The sequence below is a fragment of the Panicum virgatum genome, chromosome 2K (genome assembly GCF_016808335.1).
Source record: "Panicum virgatum strain AP13 chromosome 2K, P.virgatum_v5, whole genome shotgun sequence".
Taxonomy (NCBI): Eukaryota; Viridiplantae; Streptophyta; class Magnoliopsida; order Poales; family Poaceae; genus Panicum; species Panicum virgatum.
The window spans coordinates 54,945,996-54,957,757 of NC_053137.1; the positions used below are offsets into that span (position 1 = coordinate 54,945,996).

General features: G+C 51.5%; 1 protein-coding gene across 5 annotated transcripts in view; it reads right to left on the minus strand.

The window, feature by feature from the left end:
- Window positions 1-11,762, minus strand: part of LOC120686260 (DNA mismatch repair protein MLH3-like) — a 31,634-nt gene that overhangs the window by 19,176 nt on the left and 696 nt on the right. For 3 of the 5 annotated variants that reach the window (XR_005680115.1, XR_005680116.1, XM_039968447.1), the window contains exons 2-20: window positions 11,483-11,617; window positions 11,329-11,380; window positions 11,185-11,232; window positions 10,598-10,755; window positions 10,450-10,507; window positions 10,236-10,293; window positions 10,038-10,130; window positions 9,797-9,962; window positions 9,707-9,722; window positions 9,402-9,625; window positions 9,171-9,249; window positions 9,029-9,076; window positions 8,384-8,940; window positions 1,416-2,340; window positions 1,245-1,338; window positions 1,051-1,150; window positions 750-950; window positions 185-229; window positions 62-115 (exon numbers count right to left, since the gene is read on the minus strand). Coding sequence is in view for 3 of the 5 variants with exons in the window: in XM_039968447.1 (XP_039824381.1) it covers window positions 62-115; window positions 185-229; window positions 750-950; window positions 1,051-1,150; window positions 1,245-1,338; window positions 1,416-2,340; window positions 8,384-8,940; window positions 9,029-9,076; window positions 9,171-9,249; window positions 9,402-9,625; window positions 9,707-9,722; window positions 9,797-9,962; window positions 10,038-10,130; window positions 10,236-10,293; window positions 10,450-10,507; window positions 10,598-10,755; window positions 11,185-11,232; window positions 11,329-11,380; window positions 11,483-11,608 (3,102 nt within the window). In the remaining 2 variants the exon portion in view is untranslated. Of the gene's footprint in view, window positions 1-61; window positions 116-184; window positions 230-749; window positions 951-1,050; window positions 1,151-1,244; window positions 1,339-1,415; window positions 2,344-8,383; window positions 8,941-9,028; window positions 9,077-9,170; window positions 9,250-9,401; window positions 9,626-9,706; window positions 9,723-9,796; window positions 9,963-10,037; window positions 10,131-10,235; window positions 10,294-10,449; window positions 10,508-10,597; window positions 10,756-11,184; window positions 11,233-11,328; window positions 11,381-11,482; window positions 11,634-11,762 lie in introns of all 5 variants that reach the window. The other 2 variants (XM_039968456.1, XM_039968449.1) reach the window with 2 other exon arrangements.

Genomic DNA, 11,762 nt, shown 5'->3' on the forward strand with positions numbered 1-11,762 from the left:
GAAGTTCACAAATGCAATATTAACATAATGCATCGGATGATGACTATCAAACATGACGTACTAATTCCTCCTCAGAGTCCAAGTAAGTGACAACATGGCCTTCTTCTGATAAAACCTGCACGATCACCATATGAGTATGAAAGAGTAAAATATTTTTTTTCCTGGCCACTGTAATATTAACAACTTTTCTTCGGAGCTCCTCTAAACGTATCCTTTCATCAGCTGCATGCTGTATAGTATAGTAGTAAAACAAGAGGACATAAGTACATGGCTTGCTATATTTTTGAGAAATAAAAGCATTTCATCAGCAGTTCAGCATATGTATTACCTAGTTCTGAATGAACATGAACATAAGAAATGCATGATCCACATTTTGGTATAGATATATAATCCAAATGCTTTAGGGCATATTTTAGAAACTGTTTTATACCAAAGGATAACAATATCTAAAGGTTTAAGTATTTCCATGTGAGTAGTTGAATTTGCATCAGTACTAGTAAAACTGACTAAAAGGTTTACTGAATAAAAAGAAATAAGCAACTGGTAGAGAGCATGAGCATTGACTCATGATTTGACTGCTCAAATGCAGTAACAAGAAAAATATTTTTTATTTCCATAACATGATTGTTCCAGACAAAACAACAAGAATAGATAGTATGCTAGAATCTACTACCATTGTACCAAGGCCCTTAAAAATGAAGGTACCAACGGTGAACCTAATCCCCTTGCAAAAATGAGAAAAAGTGAACCTGATCAACAAGGAGAATAGTTTCCCCAGATATCACAGGAATAAATTTCTTGTCCAGCTGCAACAAGACCCTTGCCTCCTCAAAGCAGTTCTTGTCAACACATTCAGGAACTAGCGAGTTACAAGAGAGATGTAAGGTCCCAGAAGAAATGCTAAGTACATCATCATAAAATTCATAAGGACCATGTGGCAAGTTTGAAACCTGCATAGGGAGGTAAAGCAGTAAGAACATAAGAAGATGCACAGTAGCAAGGACATATACAACCTCTACGTGAGTATCCCAACTCCGATGCATACTCAACTGTATGCTGGCCAGAGTCATCTCGCCATTTAGTTATCTGAGCAGATGAATCCTCAAGCCCATCAGAACATGCATCTCCAAGTTTCACAAATCCATTCGAGCTGACCCAAACAAGATAAGTGTATAATAACAGACTTAGAGAGATACGTTCAAGTACTAAAGGTATATCCAGGAAACTAGGCCGGATGAGCTTACCTGAAACTTAAGTCTGAAAATTCACTGCTATCAGCCTCAGGAACAGGCTGGGTTGAACTCATACGTGAGATATCCACAGGTGTAGATGCATTGCCTACATTTGATTAGAAGATGTAAAGTTAACCCTCATATAAATGCAATTCAAAAAGAGGCAATGGTTGTAGGATGTACCTTCAGGGCTGTTAGTGCAGATACCTTTATCGCCATCTATGGCCAATTTGCTCAGCAGCTCATTTAATCGAGAGAATTTCTGTTTCACTCTATAAAATGGTGGAGCAGAATGACTCCTAGATCTACTGCCCTTGGAAGGCCTGGATCTCTGGTCCAGTCCAAGGTTGTGTTGATTCAGCAGATCTTGAGCAAGTGTGTTAGCATTTGCAATATTGGAAGAAGGGATGTTCAAATGGCAACCATTATCACTTCTCTCGGGAGAAATATCAACTGAAAATCTCGTGTCAAATTTTGATTTCCACATTATCAGGTCATCTTCAGAACCAAACTGGTCAGTTGAACCACAATCTTTATTGAAGTAATTAAGCGGCTGTATTGCACTGTCAAAGTTATCCAAATTTTTAGTTCCTTCACATATCATTGATGAAACATTGCTAAATCTGTCCAAAGCAAATCTAACATCGCTGTCAATATTTTCACAGTTCCAAGAACCAAAGCTTTTATCTGATTTCTTGTGAAGTATCAAGCCAGTCCTTGCACGACTGCAAGGTGTATCAGTAAACGAGGATAGACGAGAAAAATGATGAGAAGTATCCCCAATGCAGGGCCTATCCATCAAGTCACTGTTCCACACAGCATGAATATCAGGGAAGTTCATCTGGCTTACAGTATCAGCTTCAAGGCCTTCAACACATACAGTTGCAGTCCCTAACTTCTTATTGATCCTGCACTTTCTCGAAACTCTACAGAAGCTCCTGGAGGTGTTAACATCATTATGATAGAATCCATCACTGAACTGTAACATCTCGGGGAAAGAAATATCAGTAATTGTATCCGTAGCTTCATTGAGTAGGCAATCCCCATTTGTTTTATCAAACTCAACATAGGATCCATCCCAGCCAGATGTGAGTGCCTTTATGTTTATTTTGATGGATAAGTCTTTGTGCTGGATGGATAAGGCATAGAGTCCTTGCAAGGACCAGGGCATATATTCCTTTAGCATATTTCAGTTTGCTAGGACAGCATCTTGTTAGGACAGTCAGTTTGCTAGGACAGCATCTAGCTTTAGTTCTTTTGACTAGCATCTTAGCATCTTTTGCTGCAGCAAGCTTTGGCTGCCTGCCTTGGCTGCCTATAAGTATTTATCCCCAGCCCCTTGGGTTGGCATGGCTTTGAGTTTGTGAATATGAGAAAACCAGAAAATTGCCCCAAGTTCATTGTCATCCTCTCAGCTCAATGAGAGTTAGAATTGAGCTTCTAACATCTGGTATCCGAGCCGTACTTTCCTGTAGGTTGGATATCTCTTGCTCCTCCCCTTCCCAAGCCTCTGTAGCAGCCCAACCACCACCACCACCAGCAGCTGCACCAGCAGCAGCAGCACCAGCAGCAGCAGCAGCTGCAGCAGCAGCAGCAGCTGCAGCAGCAGCAGCTGCAGCTGCAGCAGCTGCAGCAGCAGCAGCTGCAGCAGCAGCAGCTGCAGCAGCAGCTGCAGCAGCAGCAGCAGCTGCAGCAGCAGCTGCTCCAGCAACTGCAGCAGCAGCAGCTGCTGCACCAGCCGCTTCTTCCCCGTTCCCTTACCCCTCTCCACGCAACAGCCCCTTGGAGTCGCGCCATGTCCGACGCACCATCTCAGCGCTCGGTCGCCTCGAGCGCACGGCGCCAGCGAGACGCCGAGCTCGCCGCGGCAGAGGAGCGCAGGCGAGCGACGGCTCAAGCCGTTGCAGCAGCGGCGAGGGCGGCCAGGCTAGCTGCAGCGGAGCTGGCAGCGGCCAGGGCGGAGGTGGAAGCAGAGGAGGCGGAGGATGCGGCGCGTGCGGCGGAGGTCGAGGTTGAGACCTTGCGCGGCAGCCTCAGCGGCTCCATCGCCGGCGACGCCACCGCCGACGAGGACCTTGAGGAGTTGGAGAGGGAGAGAGCGCGGGAGCGGACCACGCGGTGGGCAGCAGCCCACCCCGGCGGCGATGGCCTGGACGGCGGCGCGCCCGGCGGCGGTCCAGGGGCCCGCGCGCCCGGCGGTGGCCTGGACGGCGGCGCGCCCGGCGACGGTCCAGGGGCCCGTGCGCCCGGCGGCTGCCTGGACGGCGGCGCGCCTGGCGGTGCGCCCGGCGACGGTCCAATGGGCCGCGCACCCGGCGGAGGAGGCCGCGCCCCTGGCGGCGGCGCGCAGGGCGGAGGCGGCGCCCCTGGCGGCGGCGGCCGCGCCCCTGGCGGCGGCGCGCAGGGCGGTGGCGGCGCTCCTGGTTGGGGTGTGCGCGGCGGCGCCCCCGGCTACCACGGCCTCCAGGCGGTGGTCAGGGACGTCGGTCCCGGCGGTGGGTGGCCCACCCTCACCAAGACCACCAAGACCAACTACGTCGAGTGGGCCGCAGTCATGGAGGTGAAGCTCCAGGTGCGGCACATGTGGGAGGCAGTCCGGTACGGCGATGTCGGCTACGATGAGGATCGACGGGCGCTAGATGCTCTCATCGCAGTAGCCCCGTCCGAGAGGCAGTTCACGCTTTCCAAGAAGCGAACTGCCAAGGAGGCCTGGGACTCCATCGCTGCGGCACGTATCGGCAGCGACCGCGCCCGCAAGACCACTCTCCAGGCACTTCGCAAGGAGTGGGAGAACCTGGCCTTCAAGCCAGTGAGGATGTTGATGACTTCGCCCTCCGTCTCAACACTCTGCTGCAGAAGGTGGTGCAGTTCGGCGACGACACCTACGACGAGGAGAGAGCCGTCGAGAAGCTCTTCCGCTGCGTCCCCGAGAGGTACAGACAGACCGCTCGCTCGATCGAGTCTCTGCTGGACCTCTCCACCATGACGATCGAGGAGGCGATAAGTCGCCTCAAGGTCGTCGACAGCGACGAGCCACAGCCTCCCTCGGGAGGCATCTCCATCGGTGGGAAGCTCCACCTCACTCAGGAGCAGTGGGAGGCTCGGCGCGGTGACAGGAGGAGGGGGGAGCCCTCTTCCTCGACAGGTGGCCGCAAGCGCGGCAAGCCGCGAAAGGGGCGCGGAGGTGCCCAAGCCGGGGCACGAGGGCGCGCCGAGGGTGGCGCCCGCGGAGATGCTCAGGGCGGCGCCGCTGACAGGCCCAAGGCGGCACGAGACGACGCCTGCCACAACTGTGGCAAGCCCGGCCACTGGGCCAGGGACTGCCCGCAGCGGAGGCGTGGGGGCCAAGCCCACGTCGCGGAGGCCCAGCCGGATGACGAGCCGGCTCTGTTCCTACTCCACGGGGACATGGAGCCGCACCCGACGGCACCGCCTGTCACCGCTCTACTCTACCTCGACGAGCCGCGTGCCCGAGTTCTCCTCGGCAACGGCTCCGACGACGACAGGGTCGATGGCTGGTACCTTGACTCCGGCGCCACGCACCACATGACCGGGCGGCGGGAGTTCTTCTCCGACCTGGACGTCGACATAGGTGGCTCCGTCAGGTTCGGGGACTCCTCCGCCGTGGAGACCAAGGGCATGGGCTCCGTGATCTTCACCGCCAAGTCCGGAGAGCACCGGATGCTCACCGGAGTCTACTACATCCCGGCGCTGCGGAACTCCATCATCAGCCTTGGGCAGCTCGATGAGAGCGGCTCCCGTGTGGTGATCGACAGCGGGGTCCTCCGCATCTGGGACCACCGTCGCCAGCTTCTCGCCAGGGTGGTTCGAGGGAAGAACCGCCTCTACATCCTCCATGTCAGGGTGGCCCAGCCTCTTTGTCTTGCAGCTCGCAGGGACGACGAGGCATGGCAGTGGCACGAGCGCTTTGGGCACCTCCACTTTGAGGCCCTGAAGCGGCTCGGCGCCAAGGAGATGGTGCGAGGCCTCCCGTGCCTCGACCACGTGGAGCAGCTCTGCGATGTCTGCGTGCTGACGAAGCAGAGACGACACTCCTTCCCCCAGCAGGCGAGCTTTCGAGCCAAGGAGCGGCTCGAGCTCGTACACGGGGACTTGTGTGGCCCGGTGACACCGGTCACACCAGGAGGACGGCGCTACTTCCTGCTGCTCGTCGACGACCTCTCCCGCTTCATGTGGGTGATGATCCTCGGCAGCAAGGGAGAGGCTGCGGACGCCATCAGGCGTGCTCAGGCTGCTGCGGAGGCGGAGAGCGGCCGCAAGTTGCGCGTGCTGCGCACCGACAACGGCGGCGAGTTCACGGCGGCCGAGTTCGCGGCGTACTGCGTGGATGAGGGCATCCAGCGCCACTACTCCGCGCCGTACAGCCCGCACCAGAACGGCGTCGTCGAGCGGCGCAACCAGACGGTTGTGGGGATGGCCCGGGCCCTCCTCAAGCAGAGGGGGATGCCGGCTGTCTTCTGGGGAGAGGCGGTGGTGACGGCCGTCTACATCCTCAACCGCTCGCCCACCAAGGCACTCGACGGCATGACGCCGTATGAGGCTTGGCATGGGCGCAAGCCGGCGGTCTCCCACCTGCGGGTCTTCGGCTGCCTCGCGTTCGCCAAAGAGCTTGGCCATATCGGCAAGCTCGACGACAGGAGCACTCCGGGAGTGTTCATCGGCTACGCGGCGGGTTCGAAGGCCTACCGCATTCTCGACCCGGAGACACAGCGTGTGCGCACGGCGCGCGACGTTGTGTTCGACGAAGGGCGAGGATGGGCGTGGGACAAGGCGGTGGACGACGGCTCGGCTCCGACATGCGACGACTTCACCGTCGAGTACGTCCACTTCGAGGGAGCTGGGGGAGTAGGCAGCTCTTCTTCGCCGAGCGTGCCTACCCCGGTCCCAGAGCCTCCACCGACTCCGGCGCCCGCCACACCGGCGGCACCACGCCCTTCCACTACGACTCCGGCTGCGCCGAGTTCCTCGGCTGCACCACCACAGCCGGCGACGCCGCGCACTCCAGTACCGATAGCTACTCCTCCGGGCCCGTCTACTTCGACACCTGCTCGTGCTGAGCACAGTCCGGTGGAGTTCGCTACTCCGCTCTCTCACGACGAGGAGCGCGTCGACGCGTACCATGACGGCGAGCCGTTGCGGTACCGTACGATGGAGGACCTTCTCGGTGACCAGCCGGTGCCGGGACTGGTGCCTCACGACCTGGAGGCGCAGTTGCACCTCGCGTGCGACGATGGCGAACCTCGGTCTTTCGCAGAGGCCGAGGGACACACGGCCTGGCGTGCCGCGATGCAGTCGGAGATGGACGCGGTTGAGAAGAACCGCACTTGGGAGCTTGCTGATCTCCCTCGCGGTCACCGCGCGATCACCCTTAAGTGGGTGTTCAAGCTGAAGAGGGATGAGGCCGGCACCGTCGTCAAGCACAAGGCTCGCCTGGTGGCACGAGGTTTCGTGCAGCAGGAGGGAGTCGACTTCGACGATGCCTTCGCCCCCGTGGCACGGATGGAGTCCGTGCGACTCCTCCTTGCGCTAGCTGCCCATGAGGGCTGGCGTGTCCATCACATGGACGTCAAGTCGGCGTTTCTCAACGGCGACTTGAAGGAGGAGGTTTACGTGCACCAGCCGCCGGGGTTTGCGATCCCCGGCAAGGAGGGTAAGGTGCTACGTCTGCGCAAGGCCCTCTATGGCTTGCGGCAGGCCCCGAGGGCGTGGAACGCCAAGCTGGACTCCACGCTCAAGGGGATGGGCTTCGAGCAAAGCCCGCACGAGGCGGCCATCTACCGGCGGGGCAAAGGAGGCAATGCCCTGCTGGTGGGTGTCTACGTCGACGACTTGGTGATCACCGGCACCAAGGATGCGGAGGTGGCAGTGTTCAAGGAGGAGATGAAGGCCACCTTCCAGATGAGCGACTCGGGGCCTCTCTCTTTCTACCTGGGGATCGAGGTGCACCAGGACGACTCCGGGATCACACTTCGACAGACCGCCTACGCCAAGCGCGTCGTCGAGCTCGCTGGGCTCACCGACTGCAACCCAGCCCTCACTCCGATGGAGGAGAGGCTGAAGCTGAGCCGTGACAGCACGGCGGAGGAGGTGGACGCTACTCAGTACCGGCGTCTTGTGGGGAGCCTCCGCTACCTCGCCCACACACGGCCGGCGTTCTCCGTCGGCTACGTCAGTCGGTTCATGCAGCGACCGACGACGGAGCACCAGCAGGCCGTGAAGAGGATCATCCGCTATGTTGCGGGGACTCTCGACCACGGTCTCCACTACCCGAGGTGCCCTGGGGCGGCACACTTCGTCGGGTACAGCGACAGCGACCACGCCGGCGACATCGACACCAGCAAGAGTACGAGCGGGATCCTCTTCTTCCTTGGCGAGTGCCTCGTTAGCTGGCAGTCGGTCAAGCAGCAGGTGGTGGCCTTGTCCAGCTGCGAGGCCGAGTACATAGCGGCCTCCACTGCGTCGACTCAGGCGCTCTGGCTCGCTCGACTGCTGGGTGATCTACTCGGCAGAGACATTGGAGCGGTGGAGCTCAGGGTGGACAGTAAGTCCGCCCTGGCCTTGGCGAAGAACCCCGTTTTCCATGAACGGAGCAAGCACATCCGGGTGAGGTACCACTTCATCCGAGGCTGCTTGGAGGACGGGAGCATCAAGGCAAGCTACATCAACACCAAGGACCAGCTTGCAGACCTGCTCACCAAGCCCCTTGGGAGGATCAAGTTCCTTGAGCTCTGCTCCAGGACCGGGATGGTCCAATCCTCCCACAAGACGACGCACAAGACTTAGGGGGAGAATGATGGATAAGTCTTTGTGCTGGATGGATAAGGCATAGAGTCCTTGTAAGGACCAGGGCATATATTCCTTTAGCATATTTCAGTTTGCTAGAACAGCATCTTGCTAGGACAGTCAGTTTGCTAGGACAGCATCTAGCTTTAGTTCTTTTGACTAGCATCTTAGCATCTTTTGCTGCAGCAAGCTTTGGCTGCCTGCCTTGGCTGCCTATAAGTATGTATCCCCAGCCCCTTGGGTTGGCATGGCTTTGAGTTTGTGAATATGAGAAAACCAGAAAATTGCCCCAAGTTCATTGTCATCCTCTCAGCTCAATGAGAGTTAGAATTGAGCTTCTAACATATTTGATTTTGCACCAAATCAGAGGTCATTTTGTCTGACCTATTGAAAGACCCAAAGCAAGGTTCTCTTGTTTCAACTTCTGAACCAATCAACTCAGATTCTTGTTCGTGAGCTAAAAAACCTTCAGTTGGTATGTACTCCAACATTCCAAAATTACCAGAATATGCACACTCATGGAATAGACCTTCTGTCCTTTGCCTTTTCCAACCAGTTGGGTTAACACTTGAAAGATCAGCATCTAACTGAGAAGGACCATCCTCTAACCACCGATAATTTATTCTTTCAGGAGATTGCATTACCTTATACCTTAACTTGTAATCAATACTGGCAACATTGTCAGGGAGCCAGGGTGAATTAGTGATCTGTCCAGAAAAAGAGACATGCTGTATGGATGGCTCCATATCAAAAGAAAAGCAGTGTGAGTCTTTCAGTGCTCCTGTCGCACTGATATCACTGTTGGTATCTCTGACTGCATTATTCTGCTGAGTGTCTTGGAAGTTAGCATACTCTTCATTGTTCTGCACATAATGATGCCTTAGGAGTCCCTTATTCAATTTCACTGCAACAGCACCATATGAAAAAAGGTCAGAAGCTTAACAGATCAAATAGACAAAAAAAAAGTGAAGTATGTTCACCAAAGCACCAACCATCATTTTTCAGAGGCACACTGGTATCGCCACCGCAAAGTCCGTCAGCTAATGCAAAAGGGTACAATGACAATGCCTTCAGACCAATAATTGTTCATTCACAAAGCCAAAAGCAAGGGACATTGAGGTCTCATTGCCTAACCTTTTGGTGATTGCAGTGCATTCTTCTTCCAGTAGTTTGTGATAGTTTGTTCAAAGAAAAGCAAGACGGTTTGCCAATCCTAGGGGTGGGAAGAAGGGGGAGATTAAAAAGCCAAATATAACACTGTAAATTATTTAGAGATGAAACAAGTAACATCATGTTTCTGAAAAAGCACAAATGAAGCTTACTACAAACAAGAAACTCAAAAGCATAGTCGTAGAAGTGAGTCACCTTGAATTCCACAATGGTTTTTGTTGGCTCAAAATGTAGATCGTAGCTAGATCTAGGACAGCAAAAGTTCAGTAGAAAAGCAGGGTGTACATCAGTCTTCTGCCTCTTCCTGCTCTGAACATCAATTTCTTCATTTGTCCTCATAATGGAAGATTGAAAACTAGATGCCAGATTATTGAGCATATTATGAATCGGGTTTCTATTCACGAATCTTGAGTTGATGTCTTACAAAAGTCAAGGATGTTTCCAAGAATTTGGAAGATAGTAAATAAAAGTAGATAACGGCAAATTGGCGAGGAGGATACACAAGTATTGAAAATCCTGAAAATGAGAATTGCACTTGCTGAAAATACTTTATCAAAATAGTACTTCATAGCTTAAATAATGGACCTTACCTTCGTATGAAACACATCTGCAGGTCCAGATATATGCCCTGAAAGAACCCAGCCCTGGTCAGAGGCAGATATCTCATGGAGACATCTGGAGACATCATCCCCAAAACTTTTTGATATAAGAGGCAAAGGCAATGACGAAAAAGCTGAGTTTAGCAATTCATCTTCGCTGCATTAATGAAACAGGCATGTCAATATGTTTAGTACAAGAAAAATCATACCCAAGCTTAGCACAACACACGACCTGTCAGTGTCAAGGAGTCTGATTGAAATCTGTGGATGAATAAGCGCAATTTGCAGAACACACTTCTTCACATGATGTAATTCTCTTTTCTCACTACAAAATATGATATGGGGAAATATTAATCAAATGATATATTGAACAGAGCTGTGAATAAGAAGAGACATATGTGTATGAATAGTAGTAGTAGTTATCACATGCCTAGATTGTATTTGTTTCCTCCGTACTGGTTGATTGTAAAAAAGCTCCCGAACAACAACTGCGAAGATGAAAGGCCTGATAATAGCTCAAATAACACAGGAGAAATATAACACACATGACTGGGTCTTGGATAGACCGTTACCATCTCACTCTTCACATTTATAATGTATATATAGACACTGCATTGTTTCCAGGAGATAAGTAGAACAAATACCTGTGGTGCCAACAATTTCCCTCTTGTCATCTATTCCCAGATGTAAGCATTTAGATCCCTGTGCGATTGTCAGAAGAATTCAGATGGACTAACCATGGATAATCAAGATAGTGTACATCATTAAAGAAGTTCAGTGTTTCGGTGGTGCCTTTATTATCTTGCAATATGAATTTGGTCTCCCACGAGCTTTCGTCCTGACTTCAACCACAGAGATATCAGAAAGTGATGCGAGTGCTTCTCCATTTAGTCCAAAATTTCTAGGACTAAGTTCCCCATCCTCCATCACATTATGAAATTTGGATGTTGCTGTTATGGCAGAAGCAAATTATAAATCATTCACACAGTTAGAATCACAATTGAGTATATTTATCCTTTCAAAACCTACACATGTTTCAGGTAATGGACCTATACTTAATTAAAATGAATAGCATAATCAATTTTAACAATGATGGCAGGGGTCCCTGCTTGTTAAATAAATAGGTACAGTACTTCTTCTTAAATAAACAACAACATGAATGTCATTTTCATTATTATGTCCTAAGCAAATCAACAACTCCATATTCTACATCTGGCATAAGTGAATAAGATGAACATCCAGAAAACCATTTCTTTATGTTGCATCACTTGCAACAATGCAAAGTAACATGACAAAAACAGTACCATTGAATACAGGAAAACTGGAAAAGACATGCAAATAAATAATTAATAATAATAATAATAATAATTCTGGCTTACTATATTTTTCTCCCAAGAGAACCAATTCATCTCGTGTAATACCACAACCTGCGATTTGTACAATATCGCAATAAATTTTTTTGAAATGATAACCTCTTTAAGATTTTTTTTCACCAAAAAGAAACAGAGAGCATAAGTGCATACCATCATCTTCCACTTTTATATAACATGCTCCGACGTTTATTTCAATGTCAATCTGAAATTGATACAGAGTATATTTATGATAACACACAACACAGAAGAAATCATATATATTATATGTTGCTTATTTTCCCTTCTCCATATCGGAAAGCAATACCTTGCTCGCATTCGCATCAATGCTATTATATATCAACTCCTCAACAACCCTTGGCAGGTCAGACAGAACAACGCTTGAACGCAAGGAGCTATGAGCGCTCTCCGGCAAGCGCTTTATGGTCTGCATTTACTCATACTGGGAAAAGAATATGCTGAAACAGGAAAATGCCCCATGATCAAACATATGCAAGGAGAATAAACAGGAAAGGTAATTTCAAAATTGCAGTGTTACAAGTAGGTTTCTTCAGGAATCAGGGGGGCGGCCCAGCATGGGGCATGGG